Source organism: Cavia porcellus, unplaced genomic scaffold, assembly GCF_034190915.1.
Source record: "Cavia porcellus strain 051 isolate PalLab524CR breed Dunkin Hartley unplaced genomic scaffold, mCavPor4.1 scaffold_30, whole genome shotgun sequence".
Lineage (NCBI taxonomy): Eukaryota > Metazoa > Chordata > Mammalia > Rodentia > Caviidae > Cavia > Cavia porcellus.
The window spans coordinates 27,620,891-27,639,932 of NW_026947513.1; the positions used below are offsets into that span (position 1 = coordinate 27,620,891).

General features: G+C 40.2%; 1 protein-coding gene across 4 annotated transcripts in view; it reads left to right on the plus strand.

Moving 5' to 3' along the window:
* Positions 1-3,419: 3,419 nt before the first annotated feature.
* Slain2 (SLAIN motif family member 2) overlaps positions 3,420-19,042 on the plus strand; it is an 84,128-nt gene continuing 68,505 nt past the window's right edge. For 2 of the 4 annotated variants that reach the window (XM_063240566.1, XM_063240567.1), the window contains exon 1: positions 3,420-4,165. In XM_063240566.1, coding sequence (XP_063096636.1) covers positions 3,777-4,165 — 389 coding nt within the window. In that variant the 5' untranslated portion in view covers positions 3,420-3,776. The remainder of the gene's footprint in view (positions 4,166-19,042) is intronic. The other 2 variants (XM_005008517.4, XM_063240568.1) reach the window with 1 other exon arrangement.

Below are 19,042 nucleotides of genomic sequence, written 5' to 3' on the forward strand. Positions count from 1 at the left end.
GAGCTGGAGCATGACCTAGTTTGAGGATGATGGATGTAGTGTGGCATGTTGCTCTTTTGGAAGAGGAAAACATAACTTCAAAACCCAATCATTCAAAATGACTATAATTTCCATTTTAATGATTTGGGGCATAATCAACAAGTTGATCTAACATGCCATTTTAGGAGACTTCACTTGATCTAAGTCCATTTGTCTTACAAATAATTATCAGGCACTTACTATGTATTAGGCATTGTTGCAGGCACTGGGGACGCAACTGTGAATCTTTTTTTTTTCTTCCTTTTTCTTTTTTTTGTCTTTGTCTTTTTATCGGTACCAGGGATCGAACTCACAACTGCCTGCTTGTAAGGCAGGCGCTTATGCTGCTGAGCTAAATCCCCAGCCCCCTCAACTGTGAATCTTGTTGCACAACTCACATTCTCCCTGGGCTGACACATGCACTAAACAAGAAAAATATGTCTAAGAAAAAATGAAAAAGGATAAGAAAATGGACAATGACAAGGATATGAAGATAGTGATCATGAGGACAACCAACATAGGAGGTATTTGAGCAGTCATTGCCGTGACAGTCTAGAGGAATAACCAATCCATGGAACAGTGAGTACAAAGTTCCTGAAGTAGAAACCTGCTTGGCTTGTTTGAAGAACATCAAGCAGGCCAGCGTGGCAGGCATAGTGTGAGGGTGGGGCAGAGTAATAGCCAATGACGTCTTGTATTTGTAGAAGTCACCATATGTCTAAAGCCTTCCAGCCAAGGAAAGGACTATGAATGTGAAGTATGTTTGGAACTTCTGGGAAGACTTCTGAGCAGGGGAATAACCTGAAGTTCCTCACATGAAGATCATATGGTTTATACACAATAGACAGCAGCCAAGTGAAAGAGACCATTAAGAGAGTACCACAGTGATCTAGACAAACAGAAGATGGCAATTTGAACTCGAGTGATAGCAGCAGAGGTGTTGGGAAGTATTTCAACATATTTTGAATGCACAGCTAACATGACATGCTCAAGGAATGGATGTGATGAAGGAAAGAGGCACAGCTGGGCATGGTGGCACACGCCTATAATGCTAGCACTTGGGAAGCAGAGGCAAAAAGATCACCATGAGTTTGAGGTCAACCTGGCTACATAATGGGTTCAAGACCAGCCTGAAACACTTAATGAGACTTTATCTCAGAGAGAGAGATGGTAAGGATTCTCTCAAGTATTTTAGCCAGAACATCTCAAAGATAAGAGCTGTTATTTACCACATGATGTGCTACAGGGCAAGCATAAGGGCATGTGTGAGTAGTGTGTGTGTGTCTATAAGAGTTGCAAGTTCAGTTTTGAATTTAAGGGGCCTATTAGGCATCCAAGTGCCTAGAATAGCGCCTGCAGTTGAGTAGACACTCAATGTTTATCAGGTTAAAAAAATACAGGATAAGGCAATCAGATTAAAAAATCCAAGTTTATCTACTATGAACTTCTCTGCATGTCTGTATTTGCATTTGTTTTATAACCATGATGATGAATTAGAATTTTTTTCCTGTTTGGAACTGGATGAAATATTGGAGATCATTCAATTCACATACTCTACAAAAAGGTAAGAGTCAGAGAAAGGGACTAGAGATTAAGGTCAGACATCATATTTACAGTACGGCTAACATCTGCCATCAGGCTTTTTGATCTGCAGTTCATTTTTCCACACTACATCACTTCTTGAGCCATAAAATATTAGCACTAACTTCATAATGTTGAGTGTGCTATTCTTTTCCTGGAATATAGTTGAAGGGTTTTCCTGACAGAAACTGGATAGTTGGAATTTATTTCTCATACCACAAAATACAAGTGAAAACTGATATATATGAAGTAGTTATGTTGTTTAATCCTCTAGGCAACGAGTTCAGATATGTGAGAAATGACATTTGGGTGTCCATTGTATTGATAATGCTACCTCACAATTATTTCATGTTAGCAAAAAATGACACCGTTTTACTGGGTCTGCATAGCTAGAAAAATACTAGATAGCAAATTTTAATATACTAACATCTTTTTCTATGAATAAATATCTGGTTCTTAACCAGTCAGAATTTACATTCTCTTAGACTTTCAACAAACTAGGTATTGAATGTTCACTCTACTAGACATAGCAAGCAAAATGTATGGTTCCTTATAATTTGACACAAAAATAAAGAAAAAATTCATTTAAAATATGCAAACATCTGCAAAGAACCACTGATCAGAAAATGCCCAAATAAGAATAACTAGTTCTTTGCGAAATTGTTAGGAAGATGTTTCCTAGATAAACGTAGTTTTCTAGAAAAGGAATCAGATCTGGCAGGTTGGATATTCTTTTTTTTTTTTACTTTTTCCTTTTTATCGGTACCGGGGATCGAACTCACGACCCCCTGCTTGCACAGCAGGCACACTTATGCTGCTGAGCTAAATCCCCACCCCCCAGGTTAGATATTCTAGACAAGGAAAATGCAGCGCAGGGAGGAGCAAAAGTAGAAGTAAATAAATCCTCGTCGTAAGAGTCCACACCCGGGTGTAAAAGGACCGGATCGCAGTTGGGTAAGGGCGGAGGGGGCATTGGAGGAAAGCTGCAAAACCCAAATCAAGGAGTTCTCTGTGGACTCTTAAGAGGCGGGAGAATGTGACTGAAACAAAACATCTGAGTTTGGTTTTGCTGCCACCAAGACGCGTTATAAATGGGCACCACGAGACAGATTTGTGCATTCACACACCTCTCAACATTTTACGTGATCTGTCAATATGTTTAAGTCTTTTCAGTTTACAACTTTTGAAAACGTGGAGACACACTATGAAAAACTTTTTCCGCAGTCCGTGGATCAACGAAGGTTGAAAGGCAAAGAGAGCAACGGTTTTGTACGCCCCGCTTCTGTGCCACCGTGCGGTAAACTTTAAATCAGAAAAACTGTGTTTTAACCGATGAGATAATGCCCTGAAAGTGCTTAGCACAGTGTCTGGCCAGTAGTAAGTAATTATGGTAATTATTTTGATGGTAGACAGAGAAGTTAACCGTTTAAGAGATCAGCCTTTTGGGGGTCGGGCTTCTCGTTTTTAGGGGAAGAACGGACCACAGACGGGTCTCTGTGGCTCTGCCAGCGCTATCTCCGATTTTAAGTAAACACCAACTAAACACAGCATTCGCTGAAAAGCAGGCGAGCTCACCCACTAGACCCGAGTGGGGGCAGGACAGGCCTGCGATTGCCCACAGCCTTGTTTGGGGTTGTGAATGCGCGACACGCCAATCATTTAACACCTACTGGTGGGGCCGCGCTGGAGTCTGGTTCACAGCTCCGCCCCACCCGCCCCGAACCTTTCAGCTAGAATCTGGGTGGGGGAGGAGGCGGGAGTGGCTTCCGCCACGCCCCTTCCGGCACAAACCCCGCCCACACATTGGCCCCGCCCCACCCCTCCCTTCCCGCCGCGAGCTCTGGGCTCGGTCCTCTCAGCGCCCGCAGGCGACCACATCCACCGCCGACGCTCTGAGGTCACCGACCGGGCTGAACCGCGGGGGGCGGAGGGACGGAGGGAAGATGGCGCTAGCGGCCGGATGTTGGCGCCGCCTCCCCCAATCCCGGAGCCGGCGCAGATGAGGCGCCTCGGCTGGGGCCAGCGGCGCTTCGGAACCTGAGCTGGGGGACCCTGGCGGTGGGGCCTGGCCCTGCTCTATGACGGCGCCTCGGCTGGATTGAGCGGCGGCGGCGCCTCTCTCGCCCGGCTCTCCCTGTCGCTGTGAGTGCGAGCCGGCGGCGGGCGGCGCGCCCGGGATGGAGGACGTTAACTCCAACGTGAACGCGGACCAGGAGGTGCGGAAGCTGCAGGAGCTGGTGAAGAAGCTGGAGAAGCAGAACGAGCAGCTGAGGAGCCGCTCGGGGGCCGTGCAGGGCGCAGGCTCCTTCGGGCCCGGCAGTCCGGCGCGGGCCGGCGGGTGCACCCCGTCCTCCGGGGCGGCGTCCCCGCGGGGCTTCCCCTTGGGCCTCGGCGTCAAAGCAGGCGGCGGGGCCGGGTCGGGCCCGAGGCGGACGAGCGGCGAGGAGCTGCGGGACGCCACCTCTTTGCTGGCGGCGGGCGAGGGCGGCCTGTTGGACGAGGTGGAGCCGCTGCGGCCCGACGAGCTGGAGCGCCTGTCAGGCTGGGAGGAGGAGGCGGAGAGCTGGTGAGCGCGGGGTGTCGGCCTGGGCGAAGGTCCCCTGGGCCGGACGGCGGGCTTTGTGTGGTACGATCGGCTCCCTCGCGGGGACTAGTGGGTTTCTTACTTGGGTCACAGATAGGTCAGCTGGAATCGGATTGGGGGTTCGAAACGTGCCTAAGGACAAGGGGGTGTAGTTAGTTATCATAGGGGTCGGGGACTGGGTGCCGGTCTCGCTTGGGATCTGTGGGTTGGTACAGCTGAAGAAGGTCTTTACGCTTGGAGGAGTAGAGCTGAGAAACTGCTATGTCGGAAGTGATCTTGCTTTGTGTGAAATTCTGGCTTCTGGATGGTGGCCCAGGCCTTTTGGATGTCGGGGAGGGTCTGCTTGGTGAGGTGTCATTGGGTGCTGGGTGGGGGTGGGGCATTCGAGAGTTGTCGGTGCCGCGGTCAGTGTTTTGGACACGATCGAGATGGATGTATTTCCAGAGGGGAACGGAAAGCTGTGTGAATCTGCTCTTCGTTTGGGTAGAGGGTGAAGCCTGCTTTGTGTGAAAATGCTGGTGCTTTGTGCGAAGAAAGAGTATGGGTGGAACTAGACCCCTGGTTCTTACTTTTTAAACACGAATTGGATCTGGTGTTTTTCGGAGCTTTGGAACTGTAGTTATCAAAACCATCTTTCATTTCCCTGTCTTTCGGGGGGAGAGAAAAGGAGCCCTATTTAAAAACCTAAACTAAAGCTATATTGAGATAAAGCACTTCTTGATGAAATTGTGACCCACACTTTAATACTACTTTCATAAATGGCATGGGAGGCTTTTTCCCTTTTATTTTATTGAGACAATGCAGATATCTGCGTGAAATTCTCATTCTCTTCATCTTATTTTGAGTTTTAGCATTAGCTAAAATGTTTCTATTCTTTGTTGGAACAGAACCTTTTAACTTCCTTAGTAAAATGAAAATTCTTCCTAGAGTGGTACTAGAGGGCTGGAATTTAGAAGTTTTGAACTTTGCTTGGATTCAGACCTTTCTTTTGCCATTTATTTTAAGCTTCACTTTTTTCTTTTATTGGATGGAGAAATTTATAGTTCTTACCTCTATAAAGTTGTGAAGATTGAGATCATCTGTGTATACTTTTAGCACAGTGTGTGGCACGTAATACGTTCTCCAAAACTGGTTGCTGTTACGCTTAAGCCTAGTTCTTTAAATCAAGATGAATTTAGTGAGCTCTTACACGCTGTTAGGGGAGATATTTAAGTGTTGATGTCTGTTCACAAAGTAGTTATAGTCATGGTAGGAGCTAAGGTTTATGCAGTTAAGTAAGGTAGAATGTATACAGTAAATTGCTGGAAGCATCATAGAACTAACTAAAAGTAATGACAGTGCTCAGAAACTGAGGAGAAAATAATGGTCCAAAGTAGTTGGGACAAACTTTAAGCAGAAGGTGGCTTTGGAGTCTGGGGAAAAGGGAGTCTGAGAGTGGAGAAAAATGGGTAGAAATGTTATGCTTTGGTAACTACAAAAAGTATTTGTAACTCCCTAGTTAGGCGTGAATGATGGCAGTACTGCTGAATATGTGATGTCAGGCCTTTATTTTGTGCTTAAATGATACTAAGTATTATTAGAACTAATGTAGTGACAGGTTTTCATATAAATGTGAAATCACGTCTTCCCAAAGGAATTCTGGGTATGTGTGCACTTTAAAAGAACCCAGAATCATTCACATAACCACATGTGCCTCTTCCAAGTGCTGATGGTGATACTCATAATAATAAAGATGTGGTGCACTCATCAGCCCATTTTAGATTATGTATTATTAGAATGCATTGACCTCACTTGAAGATGATTAAGCCTTTGGCTTCTTTAGTTTTTTATATTTGTTAAGGTAAATCAAGTCTTAGACACTGTGCCAGGACTATCTTTCAACCACATGGTTGCTGCTTACTGCTCTAATCTGGCTGTTTCGTTTTGTTTTTGGAGCCAGGGTCTTACTGTGCAGTTCAACCTTGCTGTGGGCTCACTTTGTAGCCACAGCTGGTTTTGAATTTGCAATGTTCCTCCTGTCTCAGCCTCCCAAGTGCTGGGATTACAGTAGTGAGCCACTATACCCATTTCTTGGCTTTATATCTTTTTTTTTTTTTTTTTTTTCTTGGTCTTTTTGAGACAGGGTCTCCCTATACAGTTCAAGCTGGCCTTGAGCTCACTTGTAGCCCAGGCTGGTCTGTTGAACTCCCAACAACCCTCCTGCCTCAGCCTCCCGAGCGGTGGGATTATAGGCATGAGCCACCATGCCTGGCCTTGGCTTTATATCTTTTTTTTTTTTTTTTTTTCGTTTTCGTTTTTATTGGTACCAGGGATAGAACTCACGACTGCCTGCTTGCAAGGCAGGTGCTTATGCCGCTGAGATAAATCCCCAGCCCCTTGGCTTTATATCTTGATAGTATAGATGTCCTATGCTTTTTCTGAAAATATTTGTGTTAATTAAAAGTTGGATAAATCATATTAAAGTTCTTTGGAGAGGGTGGATGTCAGTGGCAGATTTCACGAAGCAAGATTTTTTTTTTCTTTCTTGGCAAGCTAAAAATCTTATATGATTTATACCTATTGAACCTCTTTTTCACCCAAAGGGAATAGATTACTCCAAAGTGTATGTACCACAAAATGCTAGTCCTGAAGGTTCCAATAGGTACCATGGTGAGAAATAACTAGATAGGGGTCAGATAAATGTGGGAGGAACAGGTTAACAAAAATAAACAGATTTCTTTAATGTTGGACTTCTCGGAAATGCAAATGTATACTGAACATAATCTCTAAAAGTGATGGTTTGTATTCTCAACTGTTTGTTTGTTTGTTTGTTTGAGACAGGGTCTCACTATGTAACCCAGACTGGCCTCAAACTTGCTGCAGTCCTCCTACTTAAACTTTCTGGGTGCTGGGATTATAGATGTGCTCTCATGCCCAGCTGTTTCCTAAATTTAAGTGAGCTCCCAAGGAATTAGTTCTTAGAATACATTTAAGCAATAGTTGTCTACAGCTTGTGACTTTCTTACCCTGGGAGTGGGGGGCAGGTTCATAAAATGATAACCTAATACACATAATGATAACTGAAACAAATTTTACAAAAGTCTGGATACTATTAATGATACACTGTAATATTTTCTGATCTGTTTCATTAGGGGAAAAAAATACCAGTTGCCACTCAGGAAGCTAATTTTGTGACCCATTAATGTGTTTTACGCTCTCAGTTTGAAAAACACTGTTCCAAAATCATTCAGCAAAATCTAGGGAAGGGAGCTGACATTGTGTGTTGGGTTATACCAGGCAGCCTATAAAGATTTTCCTTTTAATTTTTATATATTTATAAGGTAGATTTCATTTCCGAGATAAGGAAACCTAATATCTCACCTTGAATCGAATAACAGCAGGTGATGGATCCAAAACCTGGATGAGAATCCAGGTTTTATGCATCAAAGTTGATACTGTTTCTCACCCCGTTTACTTTTTCCAAGTACACCACCTTTTCTGATGAATGACCCCTTTACTAATTTTTCTACTACTGGGAGTCTCCTGCATGCGAGACAAGTTCTGAATTATTTAGCTGAGCTATATCCCCAGTTCATGAGTGACCCTTTAAATAATTGAAGATTACTAGCAAGTCCTTGCTGAACCTTTCTCTCCTCCATACACTCTGAACATTCTCTTCTTCTGCAACACAAATAATCCCAGTCTACTTAATTTCTTTGCTAATATAATTCATTCATGTTTGTTTTGGTCTTATTTTTATTTGTTACAGTGGATCAAACTCAGGATCTTGTGCTGCATGCATCTTTTTGTAAAGTGAAAAAAAAAGGTTTTTTTAAATTCTATTTTACTTTATTTTTTGTTACTGGGAATTGAACTGGCAATCTCATGCTTGCCAGGCAGGTGGTGTGCCACTGAGCTATATCCTTGGCCCCAATGATGGTTATTTTTAAATTAACTCTCACTGCTTGTCATTTCTGGTTGCAGAGACAAAATATGCAACATCCAAACTTAAAGGAGAAAAGGTTTATTTCATGGTTTGAAATGGTTTGCCATGGTTTGTAGAAGTTTTGGTCCATAGTCAGCTTCTCCAAGGCAAGGAATCATGGCAGAGGGGCATCACAGAGGAACACTCCATGGCAAAGCAGGACAGGCAGCCAGCAGCGAAGTAGCAACCAGCAAATAGCAAGTGACAGCAGCAGCTCTTTCTGTCCTTCATACTTCAGGTTACCTGTCCTTTAGGGACACAGCCAGGATGGAGGACCCTTAATCGTAGCATCACATCCTTAATTCCAGTATCACACGTCCTAGGTCCAGTCATGCATGCCCTTAAAGCCCAACCTATGACTGCATGAGGCTTTGGGGGGGCCGACATCTAGACAGAAGCTATTACTTTTAAATAGTAGTTAGATTCTATTGTACACACACACACATTTTGGGGGGGGGGGTGTCAGAAATCGAACTCATGACCTCACTTTTGCCAGGCAGGTACTGTTGTGCTGAGTTATATCCCTGGCCATAATATATTTTAAAACTGTTAATTATTAACTGTTTTAAATTGTTACTTAATATGAGCCAGTAGCATCAACATTCCTTTACATGGATTGTTGTTGAACAGTCTTCCAAGCCCTGTTTTCCTGAAATGAAGTTTTAAAACTTAAGTAAAAAGCTTCCAAATTTTGTTTATTAATCTTGATTTAGGCATTTTTCTGATTTGTAAGGAGGAAGATCATTTTCATATTCAATAGGTAGGTCTTCACTCAAATTGTTGATTAAAAAAAATAGTAAAATGAAAGAATAAATTACCCAGAAGAATGCAGTTCAATTAGACTTCTTCAAGTTAACACCAATCTGTTAACATGATTTTTATTGTTTGGTTTTGTTTTTTTTTGTTTTTTGTTTTTTTTTTTTTGCTTCTGGGAATTGAACTCAGGACTTTGTGCTTGCCAGGCAGGCACTGTGCTGCTGAGCTATATCTCTAGCCCTTAGTATGCTTCATAGTTGTTCAGTAACTTTCAGTTCCACCTATTATTGGCAGTCCAGTGTGACATTTTGTTTGTATGGATATCATGAAAGAGTCTATCAAGTGCTTTCCTATGATTAAGTTATAACATATCTACAGGGATCTTAACTTGCAGTAAAGTAAAATTGAACTCATGACCTCATGCTTGCCAAGCAGGCATTTGTGCCACTGAGCTAAACCCCCAACCCCATTAAAATAGCAATTCTAATTAATTTGTATGACTGAATCATGGTAAGTTATACGGCTTTTATGGAATCACTTTTTTTGTAACCTTCACAAGCATTGAGTTTAATTCAAGTTTGAATTTTTTGGTGACTCAATTTTTGTTACGGAATTTCTAGACTGCTTGTTTGTGTCCTTAGGAATTCTGTTTTCTCTAATCTGGGCTTTGTTTGTGTGTGTGTGTGTGTGTGTGTGTGTGTGTGTGTGTGTGTTTGAGACAGGTTCTCTTTATGCAGTTCAGGCTGGCCTTGAGCTCACTTTGTAGCCCAGGCTGGTCTCGAACTAGCAACAATCCTCCTGCCTCAGCCTCCCGAGTGCTGGGGTTACAGACGTGAGCCACCACGCCAGGCTTAATCTGGGCTTTTTAACCATGTCTTTTGCCTTAGTTACTTTTCTTGTTGCTGAGGCAAATTACCCAACTACTGAAATTAAAGAAAGAAAGGTTTACTTTGACTCATAGTTTATAGGATTTTCAGTCTATAATCACCTAATTCCCAGGCAGGTGGCATAGCAGAGAGCATCGGAGAGGAAAAACAGTTCATGGCAGGCAGAAGATGTCAAAACAGCAAGCAACGACAACAGCAGTCCTCTTTTGTCCAGACTACCAGGTTGGGTAGCCCTCATACCCATGGTGGAACACCCTTAAACATTGCTATAAGTCAGTTCCAGCATCTCATCCTTCATCCCAGCATCACGCACACTAGATGGAGCCACCTCTGAAAAGGCCTGCCTGAGAGTTTGGGGGGACATCTAGATACAAACTACAGCACACTTGTTCTCCGTATGTCTCCCCCTTCCAACCCCGCAGTGCTGGAGATCAAACCCAGGGCTTTGCACATACTCTGTAGTCACTCCATTACAGGCCATAACCTGCAGCCCTCCATAATACGTTCAAGTGAAAATGATTCAGTATTAAAATTTCTGCTTTTTCCATTATAGGGAGGAGTAGACCTAAATGCATTTCCACGTGTAGGCGTGCTTGTCTGTCACTTTGGTTCATTTGAACCTCAATTTCTTTTAAAGAATGGGAGCGTTCTCTGACGATTGGACTTGCTTTGTTTTGTTCTTTTAAGACAAATCTCACTTTGTAGCTCAGCCTGGCCTTGAACTCAGTATGTAGCCAGTCTGGTTTTGAGCTCAGCATTCCTCCTGTCTCAGCGTCTTGAGTGCTGGAATTACTGGCTTGTACCACCATGCCAAGCTTTGTTATTATTTTAAATAAATTTAATATTCATTGATGAGGGGAAGGTTAAGACCTGACTTCTTTATTCAAGTATCTTAACATTGTTTTCTCCATTCCTACTATGAATTGTACTAATTGCAGAGAAATATCCTCTTGGACAAAATAAGAATGTATTTGTAAAATAACCCTTCTAAGTTTTAGATTTTTTTTTCTTCATCTACTCTGCTACACTGGTGTGGATGAGAGCTTAATATTGGATCTATATTTATAGAAACTGCATTGCACAATAAATATGTATTATTTAAAATCAGTCATTAGTACCCAGAAGTTTGTCATTCCTGTCTTCTCCCTCCCCATATCTGCAAGATTCCTGAGAACTTATGCTGAGCACAAACTCATAGACAAGTGAATTTTTTTTTCTCACCATGTATTTTAGACTGGACTTGAACTCATTATGTAGCCCAGGCTGGCCTTGAACTGACAGGAATCCTGCTGCCTCAGGCTCTTGAGTGCTGGGATCATACGCGTGTACTACCGCACTCAGTTTGGAATTCTTTCATCTTATCCAGTTGAAACCTCTTTAAAAAATAACTGTTTGCATAACCTACAGTCCCTGGCAAACACCCATTTTACTTTCTTTTTTTGTCTTTTTGAGACAGGGTCTCTCTATGCAGTTCAGGCTGGCCTTGAGCTCACTTTGTAGCCCAGGCTGGTCTTGAACTCACAAGGATCCTCCTGCCTCAGCCTTCCAAGTGCTGGGATTATAGGTGTGAGCTACCACGCCTGGCTCCACCATTTTACTTTCTGTGTCTTATGAATTTGATTGCTTTAGGTACTATATCTTACATAAGTAGAGTCATACAATATTTTTTCTTTTGCATGTAGCTTACTTTATTTATCATTGTCTTCAAAAGTTTGTTCATTTTGTAACATACATATGTTATTCCTGTTTTATTATAAAGAAAGCTAAACCTATGGTTGCATACCTAATAAAGTTGAGATTTATATCATTCCAGAAAGTCATGTCTGATGAGCTTTTTATCTCGATGTATTTATTATGCCTATAGATACTTAATTTGGGGAGGAAGATTTGGTACTTTTAAATATTGAAGTATTATTAGACTTACTCCCTAACTCTGGAGGTCATCGTTAGAACAACAGGTACAAATTAGAGGCAGGAAATTTTTGATTTAATATATGGAAGAATTTTCTAATAAAGCTGTTTCTGTTCAATATGGGCTGTCTTAAGAAACTGTTGGAAGTAGCCTTCCAAAGACTACTGATTGGTCCTGGCACAGTGGCTATTCACAAAGAAGTAACAAGTTGAACTAAGGTAATGTCTAAGAGTTCCTATAATTCTGTGTTTCTGTAATTAAAACATTGCAATTTCTGTGGGGTGTGTAATATAGCTTCAAGACAAAATGGTAAGTTTAAGTAGGGGAGAAATCTTTGGAAATGAAAGCATCATATATGTTTTTCTAAGCCTGTGGCACTTTTCTCTTAATATCCTTAGTAGTGACAAGCTGTTTTCCTCTTGAGAGAAGGTTTGAGTTTTGAAAATAATTAGAAGTCATTGTTATGCCTAGTGATCTAGAAATGGTTAGCAAGATACTTAAAAGTCTCACTAGTCCAGTGCTAATTCACCTGTTCCCTGGATTTAGTTGCTTTTGTCAGAGTGCTTTCTGAACATTGATTTTTTTATGTTCATTCTGCATGTAGTACCCCTTTTTCACTTTTTCCTACTCCTACCAAAATCTTTATTCAAGTCCCAACTCTCATTTACTCTTTTATGAAATTATCTTACAATTTTCTAATTGGTTTACTTCTCCAGTGTTATCTCATCATCATTTGTATGTCTTTTTTTAAAATTTTTTTTTAATCGGTACCGAGGATTGAACTTACAACCGCCTGCTTGCAAGGCAGGTGTTTATGCCGCTGAGCTAAATCCCCAGCCCCATGTATGTCATTTTAAAAAAAAAATTTAAAGAAAGACAAAACCACGGAAAACAGATAGAAATAGTACATACTTTCAAATAAAAAAACAGTAGTAAATCAGTTGTTGATGTTTACATATTGCCCTCTTACAAATAATTGTTCAAGATACAAAAGTGGAACATATAAATGGGAATTCTTACAGAGAGACTGCAAATAGTTCTGTTCAACTATCTAATAAAAACTTAGGGACTGAGGATTTAGCTCAGTGGCATAAGCAACTGCCTTACAAGCAAGCAGTCGTGAGTTCGATCCCCAGTACTGATTCAAAAAAAAATCCCTACCTAATAAAAACTTAGTAATATGGCTGTCAATCCTGTACACTTAAACATGTACGCATTTATCCATATCTTCATTTATGTTGAGATTAAAATAAACTAAAGCAGACTAAAATTGCTCTGAACAAAGACTAATAGTATTACTGGGTTTCACATCATGACACTCCAGAGTCAGCACTGGATAAGCCTTTTTTTCCTTCAACGCATTTGTTCATTTCATCATGTATCATAAGATCAGTTCTTGTAAACTGTTTATAGGTTTTACGCAAGCATGAGTCTTAATATGTATTTCTATCCTTTCTATATTAGAGGGAGAAACAGAACAAAACAGGACAGAACAAAACATAATCCTGTAGACACCTAAAACTAAAAAGACATAAAACTGCTGTACAAGGAGTTCCACCATGGTTACTGTGTTGTCTCTTGTTATCATCAATAGAATTGGCTATATCATCAGATAAAGTATAATTGAATATATAACAGTATTAATAGAAATACAACTTTGTAGATAGTGTAGAACTACAAAAACAGGTAGTAATCAAATCAGAATGGGTATTGTAGTGAATCATTGTCATTTTCAATATAGTTGTCTATACTCTCTGACTTGATACTATCAATCTAACAGTTCGGAGTAAAATCTGTTAAAAACAAGCAGCAATCAAACAAATCAGATTTCACTAAGATCAGTCACGATATAACAGTATAAGTTATACAGGGATCCAGATTAAGTTAATAGGAAATTAAAGATGATTACTGTGCTATATCCTGATATTTTTGGGATAGCTGTCTGTGCCCTCAGATCTAGTGCTTGTATACAAACTGGGATGGAATAAGTTTTATCTAAGCAGCATGGTGTGAGTAATATGGGTTTTAATTCCTGATACACTATTAGCAATATCTTCTGCTGTCTTTTTTTTTTTTTTTTTTTTTTGGTCTTTTTCTTTTTTATCGGTACCAGGGATCGAACTCACAACTGCCTGCTTGCAAGGCAGGCGCTTACGCCGCTGAGCTAAATCCCAGCCCCTCTGCTGTCTTTTTTAAGACTATTCCTCCCCCTTTTTCTCCCCCAGGGTATACTGAGTATTTTTGGGTCTCCCCAACATCATCGATTTTATATTGGGAGGGCAACCTGCTATTTAACTGTTTCTGAACTTTTTCATTCCTGGACTAGATCTCTAGTTGTATTTCTTTACTTATTAAAGCCTGTCTTTCCAACCTATCCATAAATACTGGTCCAGTTGCCCCTATTACTCTCTGGTTCCCTATCACATAGAGTTCTGTTTTCTCATATTTGATTTTGGTCCATATACCTTTCTTCAGGTTAATTATATCTCCTATAAAGAGCATCTCTGTGGATCCTACCACTTGATCCACTCTGCCTGTGATTTTCTCTTTTTTTCCCTTAAATTTAGTGTATTTAGGCCCTCTATAGTAGAAATTATATCCAACTTTCTCTGCCTTTTATTTCTCTTGTGCTCTTTTTCCATCATTAGTTGTCTGTCTTCTTCATTTCACTTTTTGCTCCATTCATTGGGGCCTCTTTGCCACTGTTCCTGAAATCCTGGTGCTTTTCTCTCTCTTTAGAATGTCCTGTAGTATTCTCTGTAGGGTTGGATTGGTGGTTGCGATTCCCTCGGTTCCTCTTTATCTTGGAAGCATCTTGTTTCTCCATTAATTTCCAGGGACATTTTTTCAGGGTACATCAATCTGGGCTGGAGGTTATTTTCTTTCAGGACTTGGAATACTTCGCACCATACTCTTCTCAATTTGATGGTTTGTGCAGAGAAGTCTGCTATAATTCTGATGGGCTTTCCCTTGTAAGTAATTTGTTTCTTGTCTCTGACAGCTTTTAATATTCTGTTCTTATATTGGATTTTTGGGATCTTGATTATTATATGCCTGGGTGTAGTTCTGTTTTGGTTGTAGGTGGCTGGAGTTCTGTATGCCTCATACATCTGAATCTTTTCCTTTTCCTATGTTTGGGAAGTTTTCCTTAATTATTTCTGTGAATAGGCTTTGTAGTTCCTTTGTTTGTACCCCTGCTTCTTCATTCATATTCTTTATTCTTAAGTTATAGATCCTCTTGTCATCTGCTAGCCTTTGTATTGTTACTGCTTGTTTCCTTGTTATTTTTAAGAAAATTTTCCTTTCATGATCCTACATCAGCAAACCTGATGACCTGGGTAATGCCCTGGTCCTACATCAGCAAACCTGTCCTCTAGTTTGGATAATCTATCATTAGTTTCTTTCAAGCAGTTTTGCCAGCTTTCAATGGAGTTTTTAATTTTATGGTAATTTCTTTGAACCTGCTTCATGTATTCTGTGTTTTCTCTATTTTCTTTATCAAACAATTCTCCCCTTTTTTTTGTGTTCTTCCGTTTTTTCTTGAGATGTGCTTAGCATTTCTTTATTGTATTTATATCTTGCTTTACTTGGTTAAATACTTCACTTTTGAACTCATCTATGAAGTCCGGAAGATACCACTTTATGTTTACGAGTGCCGTGGCTGATATTGCATGTTTGCTGACCTCGTTCTCCTTTGCATTTGCCCTTCTTGGATTAATGTTCTCAGAATTGGTGACTGAGGACCCTTTCTTGTTGCCTCTTCTCATATTTTTTGTTCCTTCCATACAGGTATATATACGAGGTCCAGCTTCTTTTTGTTGGTTACAGTTTGTCTGAAGCGCTGACTAGGTACTCCTGCCCACTGCAGTGTACTGTGGAAATACAGACTGGGGCAGCCTATGCTGGGCTCGCCCCTCCGGATTAGTCAACTTGCTGAAGGTTTCACTGCATTAGGGTGCACTGCCAGGTGTAGGGACTTGGTTTGGGCTAGCCTACTGGGTCTCAGTCCAGGGCGTTACCCAGGTCAAGTGCTTCCACCAATCCCGCTTGAGAAGGGAGTAGCTGACTGAAGTCACTGCAGCTCCCTGTTCTGGTCAGTCTGCCCAGTCTCAGAATGTCATCTGTTGGAGCCTCTTTGTCTATGGAAGGGTTTTTATTCCCATCACTCACCGATGATGAAGTCAATGCAGGGTTCCCCGCCAGCTCGGCTCTCAGTTCGGTTCGCCGATTCCGATCCTTAGTGTGAATGCATCTCCCGTGAGTTGAAACTGGTGGGCTTTCGGGTAGCTTGGTAAATTTCCACTGCATGAGTTTAAGAGCAGCAGCGGCAGTGAGTTCAAGTGGCAGGACCGAGACTGTAGCTGTTCCAATAGTAGCACCGGGAGAGTATTTTTCATTCAGCTTAGTTTGTTCCTGGGTCGAGAGGGTCTATCTCCCTCTGTTCGGGACTCCCCACGCTGTATTATTTTTGGAATCTAAGTTGACTATATCAGGGAGCCTGCTGTTATCTATCCACCATCTTTTTCGAGTCTTATATGTCATTTTTTTTAAAGAGCATATTTAACACGACAACATCTTGCTTTGGTCTCTCTAGTTTGGATTATAGGCAATTTAAACAGAAGGACAATATCATATTCATCTGTTTTTGAACAGGACTACAGTATCTTGTCTCTAGTAAAAATTCAGCTACATCAGACTAAGTTGAGCCAATCAGATTAACAGTGTTATTAGATAAATACGAGAGGAAGCTAGAAAGTGATGAGAAAATTCATATGACCCTTATACAGTTATAGATGAGGAATTTCACACATTTTCAACAGCAGCATCTTAAGTTGTACTCTCCTCTGATAAAGAAGACAATACAATCTAGATATAGTGCCTGCTACTAAAAATTAGACACTGTATCAAATTAAAATAATACTGTATTTGGTAGGCTTATAGAAGAATTTTGTTTTAAGCCACTTTGTGTGTTGTTGTAATTTGTAAATTTTCTATTAGTAATGTGAGTTGCTTTTAGAGTAGAAAACCATCTTGATAATATTTAAGTCCATTTCATTGCCTTGCAGTTATGTAGGGATCATAATGTAATACTTTAAAAACCATTGGCGTGGGGCTGGGGATTTAGCTCAGCGGCATAAGCACCTGCCTTGCAAGCAGGCAGTCGTGAGTTCGATCCCTGGTACCGATAAAAAGGAAAAAGACAAAAAAACAAACAAACAAACAAAAAACTATTGACGTTTTTCTTAGTAATGAGACCATATATATATATATATATATATATATATATATATATGAAGAGGAGAGAGAGATCACAGCTGAAGATTTTTAGTTCATATAAGTTTAGATAAATTTTTGATAGAACTGGAACCAAGTCAGCTGATAAACACAATCTTCTTATGTATTTTTTTTTACAACTTTGCGTTTTAAACATGAAAGTCTACAAATGTAATTGTTAAAAATTTATCAGATTTATATAAATTATGTAGTCTATATTCTGGGGGGAAAAAATGAAACATCTCTGTTTTTAGGACTATTAGAAGAGAAATCCCAAAGCTGTGTAGCTCTCACATCCCCAAGCCTTCTAGGTCACTAATGTTGCCACTGCTACTCAGTTTCATCTTTGGGACCACTGTGTACAAATTCTTGTGCCAAGCTGCACAGATAACCTGGTCATTATGCCTTGGTAACCTAAAAGGGCTATTTGCCTTCTCTGCTATTTAACTCAAACCTGTCTCCTTGCCTTTCTGCTAAGAATATATATATATAACTATCTACAAATTAGTATGATTTTGACATGTTTCTTTAAGTAAAAGAGGTAATTTGTCAGTAAATAGCATAACTAAGTAGTAGTATTGTAAATGAATTCATTTGCACTATTTCTTTTAGCAATAACTTATACTAGTCAAAGCACACTGCATGTTGACATCTGTTCTAGTTTTGACTTCTGTTCTATTTTTATTTATTTATTTGGTACCGAGGCTCAAACTCATGACCTCACACTTGCCAGGCAGGCACTTATGCCACTGAGTTAAATCCCCAGCTCTTTATTTTTATTTTTTAGATTTTAATGTATAATGGTCTTTACAACTTCATTGGCAAAAACGAATAGGAAAAACAGGGTACTGATCCTGTCAGGTTCATGTTCCATTTCAAATCTCCATCTAATTGTCCAAAGATGTACAAAACTGAATCACCCTGTGCAGTTTTCTTTATACAGTACAGTGCCTGGATTCTAGGCACTTTGAAAGCATACAAAGGAAGGAATACAAAGCATACAAAGGATATAAATTATGTAGTCTATATTCTGGGGGGAAAAATAGTGTTGGATATAAATTATGTAGTCTATATTCTGGGGGGAAAAACCCTGTTTTTCCTATTCATTTTTGCCAATGAAGTTGTAAAGACCATTATACATTAAAATCTAAAAAATAAAAATAAAGAGCTGGGGATTTAACTCAGTGGCATAAATAGTGCAAATGAATTCATTTACAGGAATCACTCACTGAAAACTGTATCAAAAGAGGTATTTTAAATGTAAATTTGTGTTGTTGATAATAGCACATGCCTATGAAAACCAAAAGCTAGAAAAGAAGTTACGCTCCCTACTTGATGGACACTTAACGGCAATCATTTTCTGCAATGACCTTTGTATTTTCCTTTTTTTTTTTTTTTTTGACCTTTGTATTTTCTATTTATCCTTATTTACTATGAACTTACTATAAGATGTAGCCAAAGTCAAAAGAGGAGATATAGGGAGAATATTCCCTTTTTGGAAGAAAGTGAATGTCCAGAATGAGGTGGGAAATAAACATCCTATTGATTGTAGGTAAAAAAAAGAATGTAGCCAATTTCAACTCATGCTGAGCTGCCTTAATCTTTCCTTCATTTGTTTGCTATCATTCTTCTAAGTCAAATGTGTTTAATTCTTCTGATTCATTCAGATAGTTCCCAATAAAAAGGTTCTCATCAACAGGAAAAGCCTCAAGGATTCCATTTTTCTGTCCTGCTATTTTTGTTCCTCTCTTCTAAGTCACTTCATTCACCATTTTTGCCCCTACCTCCAAAAGCTTCATTTAGTTTGTTTTCGTCTTTATCTGAAGCATATGTGGTGAATCTTTTCAAGACTGAGTACAATAATTTCTGTCCTATCTACATCTCTTAGGATATACAGGCTCAGTTACTCTGCCAGAATGAACCTCATCATCATCTATTCCCTGAGTATAATGCTTATCATCTGCTTTCTCCTCATCACCACTGACCAGTGTTCAAACACCTTGCATACACTGATCACCAGTGCCTTCCCTGCTTTGAAGTCAGCTTTCCTTCCTGCCATGTCTTCA